The sequence below is a fragment of the Podarcis pityusensis genome, assembly GCF_964106645.2.
Source record: "Podarcis pityusensis genome assembly, chromosome: 9".
NCBI classification, from domain to species: domain Eukaryota; kingdom Metazoa; phylum Chordata; class Lepidosauria; order Squamata; family Lacertidae; genus Podarcis; species Podarcis pityusensis.
The window spans coordinates 20,288,114-20,306,157 of NC_138034.1; the positions used below are offsets into that span (position 1 = coordinate 20,288,114).

Here is an 18,044-nt window from a genome sequence, read left to right on the forward strand (position 1 = left end):
AAAGAAGAATGGCAACAGAAGCTATTTAGAATACTCAGAAATGGCGAAACTTACTGGAAGAATAAGAAACAAAAACGATAAACTTTTTAATATAGAATGGAAACCATTTGTTGAATATTTACAAAATTATTTTAAACAAATTGAGACATTAGCAGGATTAAAGTAAAAACGTGCAGTGACAGAAAACATACATTGATTATCTGGAATAAATAATAAACAGGGTTAACATGGAAATGCAGTAAAAAGTAATATAGATATCAGAAAGCGGGGGAAAGGAAGTCAAGATATGATGTGTGGAATAATTTGAATCTATGTTTTGTGTTTGTTGTAAAATGAAAAAGTATAAATAAAAATGAAAAATAAAAACAAATTCATGTGGTAAGTACAGTAAAACTTCAAAAGCTGTTAGGGTTCCTATGCTATCTTACAGTGCCATCTGGTGTTGAGATTTGGTGGCATTGTGTGTGTGTGTGTGTGTGTGTGTGTGTGTGTGTGTGTTTTTTAATTGCCTTTGCCAAATTTGTGCTTTTGAGATTCTGTCTCTCAAACAGAACTAATCTTTTAACCGGCTGACTTAAAAATGGAATTAGGCAACTGATGATTTTGCAGGAGACTTTCAGGGCATGAAATGCCATCATTTCTAACAATTCCCCTCCGGTGAACAGCAGTGCATCTTACCAACCTCTAAACTCCCTGAAGTCTCATAGAGTTGGCACAGATCTCTTGGATCTGCACACCTACCCCCCAGAACGGGTTAAAACCTACACTTTTGCAAATATCTCCAAGCCCACTTCTGGTCCTTAGGACTGTTTCTCAGAAATGACAAATAACTGGTGGCGCATTTAAGAAACTGGTGGTGCATTCAAGAAAGGTGTGTGCAGGTTGGGTTGTGGATTCCAATCCCAGCCAGAATGGTGTGGAGGGCTGGCTTGAGTTACAGGAGTTGTGCTGAAATTTTCCTTGCCACTGAAAATGCCTTTTAGAAAGTACTGGCTGGGGAGACTACATTCAGATCCTCATACAGTCATTTAAGTTCATTATCTTCTAACTTATCTTGTGGGGTATTTGTAGGATAAAATGAGACCGCCTAGGGATGCCACCCTGAGCTTCTTGCAGAAAGAACAGGAAACAATGTGATAGATGCTGATAATTTGCCTGCATCCTTGTTGTGGGACATTTTAACACAAACAGCTCTCCAGAATCACACCTGTTAACTGTCATGATTTTTAGCTTCTGCCACATCATGATATTTATTCTTACGTGTGTAGATCTCCCCAGTTTAACTAATGCCTTAATGAGACAAAAGCAAGGCTTTTTTTTTTTTTTTTAACTGTTTTGGAGATTACTACTTTTGTAATCTTGGTTAGTGACTCACTCCCTTTTTATGCTGGCAGGAACAGAAACGTGTTCTCCCAAGGGGAGGCTTGCATCTGTGAAAGCCTTGCCAGGATCTTGGACCAGTTCTGCTAAGCCGAGTCCCAAATCAAAAGTGCCTGTCAAAGGACAAGGAATACGGAGAACACCTAGCATTTCCTCTGTCAGTAGCACTCAGAGTGACCAAAGTACACGCAGCAATAATTGTAAGTCATTTTTTTGTTAATCCATCTCTTTAAAAAAATAAATAAATAAAATTAGTTGAATAAAACCCTAAACGGCTTAAGTCTGACCTTATGGCACTGATGGTGTTGTGGCTGTCCTCATCCTTGCGATGTTATCCTAAATAACAGGTAGAAAACAATAACTGGAAAATTCTCATGTTGTTGGACCCCCTGATGTTTGCAAATGTGTACCTATGTCACTGAGCAGGCAACACAATCCACCAATGGCGATGGAAATAACTTGTGGTTTAAGACTAGCTCTCATTGTAGTATGCGGTCTTTATGTACAACATTGTTCCTTTCTGATTTTACAGCAGGTGCCTTCGTTTTGTTAGGCTTTCAAATAAGTTGCTGCTTTACCAGCTTAGACCAATTTTTACAAGCACGCCGTTTAAGTACCATTAAGGAATTAATACTAAACAGCCCCCTGACAAAGCTTAACTGTTGCCTGCTTTGATACTGCCTTAAACTGTAGGGATTTTTTTGGGGGGGGGGGTGTAGCAATGGTGCTACATATTGAAGCCGCTCAAATCTTCTATGTGGAGAGGAGAGATATTATGCTAAAACCTTGTTGAGCTGAGGAGGCAAACTGCAGCATAGCTTTTTTTAAAAAAGGTTTATTGCATTTCCCTTTACTTCCTCTTTCCTTTAAAACAAACATTCCCTGTGTACTATTTTCTTTAAAAAAACATTTAAATTTTGCATCATTCATCTCTCCTACAAACAGATTGGCTCTGAACAGACAGCCATGTTGGGGGTTTTTTTTTTGGCTGCACAGTTTACTACGGTGCCTGACTCACCTAAGGAGGTTGTAAATGCTGCTCTGTTCCGTTTTTCTTATACTCTGCTCGTAACAAAGGGGAGGTCTTTTGCTTCATAACAAAGAAATGTGGTGGTCTCCTGTTCAGATTAATTGACGACTCTTTCTTAGCTTGATGGCTAGTTGGCTTAATCTGTTTTGTCTCCTGCCTTGAAGCTTACAATTTTTTTCCACTCTAATTCACTAAGAGCAAGCGTGGGGAATACGAGAGAGGGTTGAACATGGCTGCAGTCTTTCGGGCTTTGAGCTTGCTTTGATCATTTTAAATGACTATACCAGGAGGACTTCGCAGTTGCACAGAAACTGACTTTTCTCCTCATATTTTCACCAATTCTACCCTAACGCCACCGGCAGATTCAAGGAGCCACTGCGATATTACCTTATTGACCTTGCTGGTAGTGGGATCTTACAGCTTTTGTATAATCCCTTTGTTAGCCACATTTACTGGGAGAAGAAGTAGGTGATCATCCTTTTTGAAAAATATATGTGTGTGTGTATATTCAGGGGCAGAATGTGTTGACTTATTGAATAAAATGAATGTGTTAATTCTGCATGTGTTAATTCTGCATTGCTTTTTAAAATTGTGATTTAGGGAGAGGGGGAGGAGGATGAATGTGTTCAGTTTCTGTCTAACAAATGTAAGCCTGACCTGCCGTCTAGAGCCGTAATCAAATCTGGGGGATATTTTAGCCGAATGCATTTCCAACTGTAGAGCTTTGTTGTTTGGATATTGCATCCTTTCTCCCCCCTTTTTTTATTTCAGACTTAATTTCACACCCGCTCCTTCCCAAATGTGTGTGTGTGTGTGTGTGTGTGTGTGTGTGTGTGTGAATGTATGACTTTACTGAGCACAGTTTGGAATCAGACGCATCAACAGCCCATGGGAGACACCATACAATCTTACACTGATACATGTTTGGAGCATTCTAAGGTCATAGTAAGATGCTTGTTCAGTAAAGCGGTTGGAATTTAAAAAAACAACAGTGCATATCTGTAAAACGACCTTTTTCTTAAAGCAAGTGGAAAGTAACAATTCTGTTGCTTTGTGTGCCCAATGCTTTATGTCATTCTCTCTCTCTCTCTTTTTAAATGTAGTTTCTGCAGTGTGTGTGTGTTTTGAGACTGGGCTGTTTTTCTTTCCCCCCAACCCCTGCCCCACCAGCCACCACCACCAGTTTTAAGGAAACTGCCTTCCCTTCAGCAATGGTTGAAACTGAGTTTATGCAGAGTTTTTAATAGAACTATTCTTGTGCTATAGTCAGAGATGGTGTTTCAGATATGCTGGAGAGGGCAATGAGATGAGGAAGGAAGAAAAATGCTGCCTTATGTATAACTTGTACCAGAACAGCATTATTATTTTCATTATTAGCCGCTTTTGGGGATGGGACTGCTGAAGTGACATGAACAAAATAAAATATAAATGAATAAAATCAATTAAAAACCAAATTTAAACTATGTACCATCCAAGAATACAGTAAGGACTAGTCCTCCCCCCTCTCCACATGCCCCCAAAGTGTGGGTTGATAATAATAATAATAATTATACCCCGCCCATCTGGCAACAGATTAAAATATTAAAAACACAATAAAACATCAAACATTAAAAACTTCCCTAAACAGGGCTGCCTTCAGATGTCTTCTAAAAGTCAGATAATTGTTTATTTCCTTGACATCTGATGGGAGGGCGTTCCACGGGGTGGGCACCACTACCAAGAAGGCCCTCTACCTGGTTCTCTGTAACCTCGCAGTGAGGGAACTGTCAGAAGGCCCTTGGAGCTGGACCTCAGTGTCCAGGCTGAACAATGGGGGTGGAGACGCTACTTCAGGTCTACTGGGCTTAGCCTGGTGCCTCAAAACGGACAGTGATGGTGCCAGACATGGAGAGCATTCCATAGACTGGGAACCACTACTGAAGAAGCTTGTTCTCATATGTCTACCTTCTACACCTCTCTTGGATGTGGCACACAGAAAAAGGCCTCTGATGAAGGCTGTGTAGGGTCTGGGGTGGTTCGTGTGGGGGAGAGGTAGTCTTTGAGGTCCTAAGATGTACTTTGAATTGAACCTGGAAACTTAACCATTAGCCAGTACAGATGTGCCAGAAGTAGTGTCATGGGCTCAGATTTTCTGGTCCCAATTACTAACCTACTCTCTGAATTTGCCTTAGCTGTAGCTTCCAAATTGTCTTCAAAGGCAGCCCCACATATAATGCATTTCAGTAATCTAACCTAGATCTTACTAGCTGAAGCTAGATTATATTAATTATTGGCAAGCTTATAAAGTGTGTTTTCCTCCTTGCAGTGGAACAGTTGTATTCTCAACAAATAGAGTAAACTATGTCTTCATTAACAAGACTGAGAATGACCACTGGGCTTGGAATGCTTACAAAAATGAATGTTGGCATTTGCACAGCAAATTTGTTATTTTGCTGGATTATCTTAAATTCTGATAAGCCTGGCATGTACAGGTTTTGCCTCCAAACAACTCAGCAAGTTTGGCCTTAGCTTAAGGTAGTCAATTTCTCACATAAGTACTGGAATAATTTTTCTTATTCGTTTAGTGATGCAACAGTATGGAAAGGTTAAGCATGAAAATTAACAGGATGTAGGGTTCATTTAGCCAGCTTCTGTCTTGAACAGGCTGATCTGTCCATCTCGGGTAGCAGGATACATGTGGAAGATGAAAATCTGGTCCATTTTTCTTGCTATATTTCCTGGCCACTGAGAAGGTACAGAAAATGATATACTCCTGAAAAATAAGCTAAGTCAGCAGCCTACATGCTATTAATTGGTTATTACCATCCTGGCATAGGCTAAATCACTACTGAGGACATTTGAAAATGATTTGATTGCACATTTCATTCAGGCATATTAGTTTATATTACACTGTGCTAATTCCCTTTGAACAGTATCTTTAAACACTGTTACGGTAACAAGATTCCTTGCAAAGACCCAGTGCATTGCTATCAATAAACTAGGTCAGTAGACCACTCTTTGATCATTATGAGTTCTGACATGCAGCAGGTCTTGCAGATTTGAAGCATCAGATCTGCATCGCCAGCAAACACGTATTCTAAATGTAATTAAATGGGCCTTCTAAAACAACAACAACAAAAAATTAATGTGCATTGAAGGTTTTGTGAGTTAGGGCCATGGGAAGGAGAGTAAGTTGTGAAAGTCCGTTGTCTTATTTGACAGACTTGTGTTCTGCTTGACTGTTGTACTCATCTAATCTGAGTAAACATGTTTGTAATATGATTTTAAGTCAGCTTTGCAGGATGGTGTTTTAAAAAAGTGTTATATTTTGGGTGTTTTTTAAAAAATGTTGGAACTGTGCCATCTTGAAGAAACCAAGTGCCATGCTGTCTTTCTCCATATGTATCTATCAATACCATGAGATTGTTATCTGAGTCCCATCTCTATGTGCCCCCTCTGAAGGAGGTCACGAGGGTAGAAAGGAAAGAAAGTGCATTTTATGTGGCACTCTCTCCATTTATGAAATGCTCTCCTTAGGAGGTCTATCTGATGCCAGACTTTTCATCATTTGGGTGCCAAGCAAAGGTGTTTTGTTTTCCCAGGCATTTGGGCAGCACCAATTATATAGTTATACAGTTAAAGCTTTTTTTTAAAAAGCTTTTTTAAAAACAAAACAAAACTAAGCTTCTGTGATTTTTATTTATTGTAGGGTTTTTTTCTTGGCTGTAAATCACTTTAGGTGGGAAGCAATACATAAATTCAACTACTGAAGCTAACCTAACAAGGTGTAATGATAGAATAGCCTAAATGTTTTTGCAGCAACACAACCATGGGTAGGCAAACTAAGGCCCGGGGGCCGGATCCAGCACAATCGCCTTCTAAATCCGGCCTGCGGGTGGTCCGGGAATCAGTGTGTTTTTACATGAGTAGAATGTGTCCTTTTATGTAAAATGCATTTCTGGGTTATTTGTGGGGCCTGCCTGGTGTTTTTACATGAGTAGAATGTATGCGTTTATGTAAAATGCATCTCTGGGTTATAGGAATTCATTCATATTTTTTTTCAAAATATAGTCCGCCCCCCCCCACAAGGTCTGAGGGACAGTGGACAGGCCCCCTGCTGAAAAAGTTTGCTGACCCCTGTATTTATCACCAAGTGCCACAACAAAGAAAGAGTGTTTGGAGGACTGTAAATAATTTAAATACTAGAGCCACTTTCTGCTTCATTTAATAGATGTTTGTGTTATTGTCTGACCATATGTTTTCTGTAACATTCAAAGGGGTTTTACACATCACTGTAAACATGACCCTGGGGTCTGGACTAGTTGAGTGGTTGATATGCACTGCTTGAAATGTGAATGTCTTTCAGAAATTATAGTATAGATATGCCTGGCCAGTTGTAGAAACTTTGGGACCAGTTCTATTCCGTAATTTGTGAAGCATCAAATGTTCGTTCAAAATGAACATAGTGGATGTCAAAATGTATTAGAAGCAGTGCTTTTTTCTGGGGTACTTATACCCCTAAACATTTTGTGAATCTAAGTTTGGCCTCATTGAGGGGCAGTATTTCAAGATGAGTAGGAAAATGAGAGTATCCAAACATTTTTTTTTAGAAAAAAGCACTGATTAGAAGTATATGATTTTTTTAAAAAAATCTACCAGATTCTTCTGAAATGAGTGGCTCTTAGCTATGGAAGGTTGCATGCCAGTGCTTTCATGACTTCTTTAAGAATTATTGTCAAAGAATTTTCTCCAAATCCCATATGCCACCCAAATGAGCAGTTTCCATTATTGTCCCACATTCTGTAAAATGTCCATCCTTGTGTTTAAAAACACTGAAACACTAAACATACAACAGTCACAGTGAACAATAGGAGCATAGTGCTAGGATCTTACTGTGACCATAGAGAAAAAGAAGTCCAGACAGTACACTGACGCTTCCTTCTTTACAGGTGCTGTTTTTGTGTTTCAAGCATGTTGTGTCTGAGTATCCATATGGAGGCTTTCATGGCTGTCTGCTTGACGGTTGTTGTTTTTTCTTCCTAAATCCAGCAGAACAAAATTCCCTTTCCCTTTTCTTGGTGTTGCTTTCCCTTTCCAGCAAGGTAAATTGCGTTGGTGCAAAATAAGGGCACAGTCTTAAAATAAAGTGAGCAGGCTTTTAAATAGAGTTTCGGACTAAAGAGTGAACAATGTAGAAGTCCTCAACATAACTGGATTGCTGTAGTTGTCAAATACCTGCAGTAAGGGGACTGGGATTTGGCTGCTCCTGCAAATGTGGCTGCACATCTCCTGCCAACCCTATCAAGTAGGGTTTCGATACTGGTGTAAATCATGATCCAGTCGGAAGGAACGTGAGCAGGCTGAAGTTATGCACAGGAGAAGGAAGGGGTTGTGATCTCCCATGATTTAAGAGATCAGGAATGTTGTATGTACACATGCCTTTATTGTGGCAGAAGCTTTTTGCAGGCTAGGGCACATTTTATAAGATACATACATGTTTTGTTTCCTTGTGATCATGTGCTGTTTACAGCAGGTATGAGCTGCAAGCAGTATTGTTTCAGGATTTTTTTAATTCTTCATTTTTGGTTAATGGGCAGCATGCCATTGGCTTTGCTATTTGCAAGCAAAGCCCCAGTGGGAGATACTTTTTTGCAGTATGTTAGAGAGGAGTGAAGAAGCATCTCGGAAAGCGAGTGCTATTTTCATATGAAACAAAAATCGAAAGTTTCCCCCCTGAAATGACTAGTGGTGGACATCTGGAGTTGGTGTGTTTCCTCCAGCTTCCTCTTCTCCACTCCTTAGTGGTGCTCAGAGCACAGACAACAGTGGCTCACTTTGTTTAAAAATAGGAATTTCCCAACAGGAAAAACTTTGTAAAAACTCTGCCTTGTTTCATGAGGACGTTATATGGAGAGTGGTATGAATAAGGATGCAGAAGGGATACACTAAATATTGGGTAGTCTCTGAGATTAAGAAACTGGCTATATAAGCTAATAATAATAGTGGTAAGAATAATGTAATGATATACAACTATAGTGCCAAATAAATGAACAGTCCAGGGAAGCAGGCCCATTGTGTAGAGTAACAGGGAAATTATAAAGGAACAATAATATAGAGGGAGGAAAATAGATCTGTAGGAAGAATAATTTTGGAACTCCTTTTGGGAGTGTACTGTAATGAAAACGTAGCTTGTCTCAGTCCTCTTACAATAGCCACCTAAAGTTAGAAAATACACTATGGCATTGTTAAACCAGATACTCATCTTTGTATGAGGGATGCTTCCCTACAAGTGTGTGTGTTGGAGACTGGTGGATGGACTAAATCTATGTACACAAATGGAGCATATGCATGTTACATTGCAATTATTTACACAACGGTTTTGTAGTTGTTTCTTTTGTGTCCCTAGGTCTAGGTATAAGCAGCCCATCAGCAATGATAGATGGGGTTCCACTTTCAGACTTTGTGGCACCCGATGCTAAGTGTATCTTAACGCTGTAAGGAATACCAGAGTTTAATGTGCCTGTTGACTCTCCATGTACAGATATATTTCTAACAATAGAGGATAATACTTGATACATCTGAAAGTGTATTCCATAATAAATTTGTCTTCAAGCTGCCACAAGTCTTGTTGTGTTTGCTGCTGCACTATAACATCAAGACTTCTCTGATAGCAAAAAGAGTTCCAAGTGTTGAATATTTGACATGTTTTTTCTTGGTATGTGGTACTTAAACTGAACTTCCTTATGCCTTGTATTTTTCCTTTATAGCTACAAGTGCCACAGTTATAATCAGAAATGGAGAGTGGCCTTCGAAGTCGTCTTGTCAGAATGGCACAGCTGAATCCATCTTTCTAAAGCCCATTCCTAGGCCAAGAGTGCTTTCCCTGAAAAGCACCCCAAAAGGTATCTCATCTTTTAAGCTTGCTGACTTCACTTTTATTCAAGCGGCTCCCATGTCCTTGCTGCCACTTCATCCTTATGAACTCCCAGTCTTTGTCCCCCCCCCCCCCCAGACAGGAATAAATCTGGCAGGGGTGGTGGGGCTCAATTAAATCTTAGATCCCAGGCCTTTGGAATAATGTTCCCTGCATTGGCCGGCCTGTTCCCTTAAAATTTGCTCAGAGTGTAAATAGAGCCCACAGCCCCTTGCCTCTCCCAGAGAACATCTGATCTTTAACAGCCCTGATCCTAAGCTGCAGTAGCATGGACTAAAATGATCTTGGCATGTGGGAATTTACAAGAATTACTGAGCTCGGCCACCATACACATCAAACCCAGAAATCAAAACTACACAGTTTTATATAAAACAGGAGGAAGGGAAGGACACAAAGGGTCAAAACAGAATACTGAAAAACAATCAGAGCTCTGTGGCTAAAAATTTGACTGATCCCAAGCTATTTGTTTGATGATAGCGTAAGTGTTCTCAGTCTATTTAGGAGTGTGGTTGCAGGCTCTGCAATGGTCAGTGATAGAGAAACGTAGAAGTGTAAAGTTGTAAGGGACCACAAGGGTCATCTAGTCTTACCAATATATTTCCTGGACCCCTACATTAGGAAGGGGATGGACCCTGATGTGAGGGCAGGGACAAAGACGCATCATTGGTCAGGCAGTCTCCAGTGAAGCAGAACCCAGACATTCTGACAGGTAGAGGTTTGGCGTCCCTCTGGGATCAGAGGAAGATAGTTATCTCAGGTGTAAATTGTCACTGGGATCTCCCATCTCCCTGCCAGATAGTTTTAAATATATATATTATGGCTCTGAAGGCTTTAGTGGCAAATCCATTCTAGCCTTGCTCAGGAGGGGCAGGAGGAGACCAGTGCCTTACATGACAAGCCCTACGTATTAGTTCCTAGATTTATGACTCTTGCAAGCTTAAAAATAGAAAAGATGGGATATTTTAATTTTAAAAACCAGGCATATGTTTTCCTTCAGTAAAAGATATGAGATGAGGAAGCTACCAAATCACCACCAATGAAGCACATGCTGGAACATTGATGGATGATTGTCTAACTGTAGCTGAGGAGCACATCTGCTTGTTTAAATACCAGCAGCATGCTAGTTTCTGTACAAACCATAGACGTGCATAGTCCCAGCCAAGAATTCTTACAGGTCACGCTAGGCAGCTGAAATCGGTGGAAGGGAAAAGGTCAGGGGCTAATTAAATGACTGCCATGTGATCTCTTCCAGCACAAGATTAAAATAGGTGATAATCTTTGTGGGTGGGGGAAGAGAACCCTGAAACTGTTGCAGCTGCATTTCTTAGCCTTAAATGACCGGGGGGGGGGGCAGCCTAATGTATTCATAATGATTTTTCTAAGCTGGAAAGCAGTGTTCTTTCCAGTTCAGGCAAAGACCAGTATGGTAACCTGGACAAGGATTGACCACATCTACCAAAAATCTCTGTAGGCAGAAGAAATAATCAGAATACTGAATATGGATCCCCCCCCCCCCACAATAAATCATATGGAATGTTCTTGATCTACCTGGAAAACACCTGATCAACTGCGGCAGTATTGTCACAGAACCTTGATTGGTTCCAGGTGTGATCTGGAACCTAGTAGATTGTAGTCACTTCTGCTGATAAATTAAAAGAACAATTAGTTGCAGTCTTGTGTGGAAGAGAGAAAAGTCTTAGGGCTGTTTGGATGATACCTTCTCTTTATAGTGGGGAGGGGCATAAGCATGCAAACCCAACTTGCTCTCCTGAACTTGCTGCACGTAAAAGTTGGGTGGGGAGAGAAGTACTGTCCAAACAGTCTTTCCAGGCATCGTGGGACTGGTGTTGCTACTCTGTGTACTTCCCCCTGTTACCCTTTGTAATTTCTAGTTGAATAGAAAGCATGATGAGACTGACACCATGTTGGGCATTGTCCCATCTCCAACTCAGTGCTGCACAACATGCATTATGTCCTTCTAGGCCTTATGGGGGGGGGGGAGGGGGTTGACATGGTGTGGCAGCAGTTTTTATATTTTTTATATTATTAAGAGCACAGGTAGTTGCCTTATACTGAGTCAAATCATTGATCCATCGAGCTCAGCATTGTCTACACTGATGAGTGGTTTTCTAAGGTGTCAGATGGTTTGTATAAAGTTTACAGATGCACTGGATACTTTCATGATATCAACGTCTAATTTATTTGTGGGGGTGTCTTTTTCCTTTTCCTTTTCCTTTAAAGGAGTGAAAAGCAAGTTGAGCTCAGTGAGCCAATGTCTGCCAAAATCTTCTGGGGCACTTCTTCCAGGAAGGAAAACCAGAGATGCAAGAGGGAATCAGCAGCTGGGTAAAGTATTAGTCCCATTTTTGTTTTCTTGGTGTTATTAGTTAAGGTTATAAGTTCATCTGTGTTATCTCCAACATCATTTCTATCCAAATGGCTCATGGATGAATTAACTGGCATGGTGCTTATACAATATACAATCAGACCTGTGTTAGGAAACATGACTTGTCTTGGATTTTGCAGATTTTGCTCAACCCTGGGCATCTAAGCACTGGTGTTGACTAAGGCAAGTGTACCTGTGTGTTTTCCCCCATTTACTTTAAAGCTTAAGTTTATGCTTATTCCACTGAGTGGAAATGTTTATTGGTGCATGTAAGAATTGTTGTATTCTATGATGGCAGTATCCGTTTTGCTATTTAGTTCCACCTAGGGAACTAAATTTGTAGATAAATGTTGTGGATAAAGTAATAGGTTTCCAAACAACTATTACAAACCTGCAAAAACAGTGCTGACTTTCATTCATTTAAATTAATTGTGCAGAACGGGGAAGGATTTTTTAAAAGAAGTTCAGAATGATGCATAACAGCATGAGAAACCATGCATATATTAACCTAATTTTGTCTCAGAATAGAGGCGGTGGTGGTTGTTTTTTTTAAGGAGCATTTCTTCTTATATATAGAGAAAAGCGAAAATGCGCAGAAATCAAGGCTTATGCCTTTGAACATGGAATAATACATGATAATGCTAACAGTGAAACAGTATGCAGTATTACAGTTTGGAAAACCCTGTCCTCCTAGTGATAATTGCATGTTCACATTTGCCGATAACATACCATGTCACTTCTCAGCAAGGCAAAATGTATAATTGGGAAGATTTAGCATATCCCTGCTTCTTAAATCCACTCACTGTATGACCAAGTACTTTAAAAAATAATCTAAAGGGAGCCTGAAGAGTTTAAAGATAATCCACTTAAGCCCAAATATATATGCTTCATACAAGCACATGTAACAGTTGCCTGGCAGCTCCTTCCTAGCTGGAGAAACTACTTTGAGTAGTGTGGGCAATAGTTAGCTGCCTGCAACTCCAACCGTTAGTTATTTGCCTCAACCCTACAAATTTCACATGCATGGGTTCCCTCCAAACATGCACATGAAGTCCTATGGTGGCAGGGAGTTGCTCAGGAGAACGAAATAATTTGGAGTACAGTCCTGAGAGGGGCAAGTGTCCTCCAACTTACTCACCTTATGAAGTAGCATTTTCTGTGTTTTTTGTTTGGTATTGGTTTTATAGAATGAGCCATTGGGCTACGTTTGGGTATGTTGCCTTTGAGGAGTAGCTTGATCCATAAGGCTAGTGTGTGCATTTTATTTCCTTTTTTAAAAGAGTATGACAGTTCAAGTTACGTTTTTGTCTTTTGCAGGACCTTCAGGACAAAATGTACCTCGAAGTTTATTGTCTACATTCAGTTCTGGTGAGTTCAATCACTCCCTTTTGTTCCTAAAAGTATTGCGCTAGCAAGGAGGATCCTAAGTATATTTTATGGTGGTGTTCTGGGTGAAGCAGTTGGCGAAAACTTTAGTGTTTTTGTTTCCTGCACCTTTTTTGATATGAGATTTTATACTGGTAGTATGACATCTCTGTTGTCCAAGCATGGGAAACCTGTGACCCTCCAGGGGTTGTCTTTATCATTTGCTACAAACAGAAGTTATGGTTCCATTCCCCACTGAGAGTCTTCCAGTGTGGGTTGAGTGCTGAAATTAGGTTTAATTTTGTTTCCGGAGCTTGGTTGGGGGAAAAGCTCATGGGGACAGGCAAGGCAGGGAGTGCGTTCAGCACCCTTTCTGCTCATTAACTTTTGCCTCACATCCTCCTTGCTTCATACATGATTTGGGTGGGCCTGCTGCCAGAATTCCATCTAATTTGGCCCTGATTCTTTACTCTGTTTTTTTTTTTTAATAAGGCTTAATTCCTCCCCTGCAAATGCCCCTTATGTTATTTTTAATCTTTTCCTCCCTCCAACTGAGCTCTGAAACCAGAGGCAACTTTAGCTGAGGAAAATCAGGAGGGCTACAGGTCATTCATAGGTAGCATACACATACGGTAAGAAATAAAACACTGCCTGCTGTTGGTCCTCTCTACCCTCTTTTGTGTTAGCTTGGCGCAAACACTCTTATCAACATGTTTGCCAATGTTGTAATCAATCTACAGAACATAACTCCTTCTCCAATGGGAGTTCCCATCCTGTTCTAACAGCTTCAGGGGGGCATATTGTGTTGGGACTGTGACATGGGAGGAAAGAGTTAACAGCTCCACTGCAACTCTGGCCCTGATTGGCCCATCCACATGCACCTGCTATTTAATCTCTAAATCATGCAGGTGACAAGTTTCCCATCATGTTGAGGTTGACATAAAGCTTAGAGAACCAAATGTACTTTACCAATCAGACCAGCTAAACTGACGTTCTGAATCCTGTGTAGCATATAAGAAAGTATTTGAACGAAAATGTTGGAGCTGATAGCATCTGATGTAATAATTTTGTATGTAATGCCAAATATAATTTGTCATTGAGCAACACAGCCTTCATATATTTATCTTTGATTGTGGTCTGCAGTGTAGAGGTTAAACCAGCAATCTGCATGTAGTAAGATGTTCACTTGCCATTTCCAAGTCTTGTACACCTGCCTTCAGTTTTAGAGCTCAGCAATAAATAATGCAATTGGTGAAACCTTCATTTACCTTAATGGTTCTGTGTGTCAACGAAGAGTGATGAATGGCATGTGCTGAATTAGAAGTGCTACTTATAACATGAAATGTTAATTATAGATGCCTTAGTGATACTGGATTCCTCAACGCATAGGTCTAAAAAGGTTCCTAGCGTTGTCGATTGCTCTTGAAGGCTTCTTCCTGTTGACTCGGTAGTTCAATGTTAATCATGATTTACTCAAACTGATTCTCTCTTTATTGAATCAGGATTAATTGGTAGACCCAAAATATTAAGGGACGTGAGCAGACTAAGAGTTATTCTGTATATGCAGCATGAGACAAATATTTGCACAACAGTGGCTCTGCAGATGTTAACCACATTCCTGACACCTAGTAAATGCCTCATGGAGCAGTGTTGCAATGATAATTGTATAGGACTCCACACAGTATTTAAGCATTATGATTACATCTAGGAATTCCTGCATTGCAGGGGGTTGGACTAGATGATCCTTGGGGTCCCTTCCAAATCTACAATTCTATGATTCTATGAAATCAAAGGCTCCTGTAAATGATAGAAATGTTTTTAGGTAAATTTCACATGAAAAGAGTTGCTGTGTCTTTAAATTCTGTGTCTTTCGGGTTACGTACTCAGATGTGATTGGATTATTTTTTTCCTGAGATTGGATTGGACAGTGAGATTCTGAGAGCAGCTGAGCCATTGGCGTGAAGGTGGAAGATTCAGTTAGGCAGTTGGCAGCTGTGGGTTGATGGATGAAAAAGGGAGATCTCCTTGGAAAATGAGGATAGGAGCATTCTTGTACCTAGTATATATTGACTACGAGGTCTGGGCCTTGTAATGTAAGGAAGTTAGCAATAAATTGGATTGTATTCTGTCTTGTTTTGTTTGGATTCCTTCCTTGGCTTGGTTGGCTTTCTATAGAATGATAGGAAGTTCTTACTGTTATTTGAAAGGAGAACTATATACCTTGTTGCTTTTCCAGTGAGTTTGAACAAATTGTTGCTTCAAGGCAAAGGTAGAGAAATGCCAGAAAACCACAGAAGGCCAATTACATTTTATTGGGCCTATCAAACCCAGGACTGGTCCTGTTGGAATGATGAGCCAGCAGATTGGGCTGGTTGATACAGGATACACACCCAATGAATGTCTACACTAAGACAATATTACATCAATAAGAATAAAGTTGTGACCTATTTAATCCAAACAACTGGCTTGTTGTGTCTTTATTACTCTGCCCCTGGTTTTGCTCAGGCATTTGCAGGCTCACTGCGCCTGGGCCTGCAAATACTTCTGTGTAAAGAAAGACCTATCTTTTGCTTGAAGCTGGAGACAGACCTAAAGAACAGATTTTACCTTGCTTTGTTGTTGTTCTTGAGGTCAGGAAGTTTCACAGCAACCATTTGTGTGTTTGTTTCTTAAATTTGTATACTGCATCTGAAGGTCTCAGGGCAGTTTACAGCATAGAAATACAAAATGAAAACACAAAATACATAATAAAAATGAAACCAAACCCATACCTACCCTCCCAAAAACACATTTTAAGGGACATGGAATGTTAATCAGCCAAAGGCCTGATTATAGAGAAATATTTTGTAGTGAAGGTGCCAGGCAAGCCTCCCTGGGGAGAGCATTCTACAAAAGGGGGGTCCCCTGCAGAAAAGGCTAGTTCTTGTGTTACCACTCTCTGGTCCTCGCCAGGGGTGAGGCACACAAAGAAGGGCCTCAGATGATGAATGCAGTCTCCAGGTCGGTCCTTGATATGTTGTGATCTTGAGCCATTAAGGCTTCATAGGACAAACCAGCACTTTTAATTGGCCCCAGAAACTAATTGGCAGCCAATGCAGTTGGGTCAGGATCAGTGTAATATGCCAAGAGTGCTCCACAAAGCAGAAGAGGGCATTCAGGAGCGATCATGTCAATTGCCTGAGCCATTCGGATGTTCCAGAAGTTGGCCAGGGCTTTGACAGGAGCATCAGAGATATCAGCTGGAGAACTCCCCAGAGTCTTCTGTAAACCCATTGGATCCATTAGCCTCAAAGGATAGACTATCCTCATAGGTCCCCTGCCCCTCTGCAGAGGGGGAAAGGTGCTGAAAGCCTAAACACCAGCAGGAAGTGATCTGACCATGACAAGGGGCTGATGTCAATATCCCCCCAGTTGAGAAAAGAAGGTCCAGGATGAGGCCTGCCGGTAACATGTTGGGACAGCCACATGGTGGTCAAGGCAGCCATGGTGGTCAAGGCAGCCATGAAGTCCTGAGCTACCCCAGAGACAGTTGCCTTGGCATGGATGTCCCAACAGTCTGGGAGTCCTCAACACCAACTCTGAGACCAGCTCTGTCAGCTCAGGCAGGGAGATAGCTGGGCAGCAAGGCTGACGGCAAAGCAACAGAAACCCATATATGTTCTGATGGCCCGATGCCAGGAAGACACACTCTATTCTCTCCCACACAACTGAACAAAGAGCCTGGAGAGAGAAAGAGAAATTCTGTAGACCACAGCAACTCCCCCTCCCCAACTCTCAGGTCTTCTCTGATGCTGTACCAAGTACCCAGGTGGCCATAGCTGGGTGAGACCAACTCCACCCTGTTCACCCACCCAGGTCTCAGTGATACAGACCTCCTCATCCATAATTGGATCATGGGTGAGGGAGGTCTTGCTCAGAGCCGACCTGGCATTTAGCAACCACAGCCGCAGACCTGAGGACAACTGCAGTTGTCCAGGTCAGAGGAAGGGCTGGCACAGTCACTAACTGCCTGTGCTGTGTGCCCTTTACCTGGCCTTTCCCATCTCCTACGCCATACCTTCCCCTACCCTGGACCACTGCGATTGGGGCCCCCTGGTCTCCCTAGCTCCTCTTTTCCCAGACACATATTACTCCCCTTTATTAAAAAAAAACAGCAAAACAAAAAAAAATGGGGAAAAACACACCCGCAGATTAAAAGCTGTTTAGAAACAATTTAAATGAAGTCAAACAGTTGGGGGCTCTGCTGTTGTTTTTTATTGCCCTAATAGAAATCTCTAGACAATACCCAAGGTTGCCTTTGGGTGCTGGGTAACTGAAGGAAAGCGAAGCACAGCCTTCTGTAAATCTGATGTTTTAGGTTTAGAGTCACACCTACATATAGATAGATAACTGTTGACTTGTGAGTCCCTGCATGATGTGACATATTGGCTCAATAGCAGATTATTATTTTTTCTTTTAAAACCCATCTGCTATCTCTTCCTGAATTGGCAGGTTTCCTTTGGATGCCGTCTAAAGCATGCACCCTCTTATCTTAGGCTGTGTACACACAACATGTTTAAAGCACATCTGCTCCACCCCCCTACAATCCTGGGAATTGTAGTTTAGCCCTCAGCACTACAGTTATGCCAGCACCCTTAGCAAACTACAGTTCCCATTATTCTTCTTTGGGTGTGTGTGTGTATGGAATGTGATTTAAATGTATGGTGTGTACACAGTCTTAATCATCATGGCCTGGTTTGCATGTCGTGCTATGCCAAGATAAGGGACCACACAGGCTCCTGGAGATGAAACTGCCATGCACTTGGCTCCTCCCTGATCCTTTTTGCTGCAGAACTGCTAAGCAAACATTTGTTCTTGGTTAGAGCTGGTGAATACTGAGCAGAGACCTTAATCACCGGGTCTGGATGGCACACTAAGCCAAACCTTGGCTTAGCTCAGCACCAAAATGTACTGGGAGGTGAGGAGAGAAA

The 18,044-nt window shown here is 41.2% G+C and overlaps 1 protein-coding gene across 2 annotated transcripts in view; it reads left to right on the top strand.

Moving 5' to 3' along the window:
- Positions 1 to 18,044, top strand: part of MTUS1 (microtubule associated scaffold protein 1) — an 84,610-nt gene that overhangs the window by 19,191 nt on the left and 47,375 nt on the right. The window contains exons 3-6 of one of the 2 annotated variants that reach the window (XM_081019811.1): positions 1,395 to 1,580; positions 9,157 to 9,291; positions 11,565 to 11,669; positions 13,027 to 13,077. In XM_081019811.1, the coding sequence (XP_080875937.1) occupies positions 1,395 to 1,580; positions 9,157 to 9,291; positions 11,565 to 11,669; positions 13,027 to 13,077 (477 nt within the window). The remainder of the gene's footprint in view (positions 1 to 1,394; positions 1,581 to 9,156; positions 9,292 to 11,564; positions 11,670 to 13,026; positions 13,078 to 18,044) is intronic. The other variant, XM_081019812.1, reaches the window with a different exon arrangement.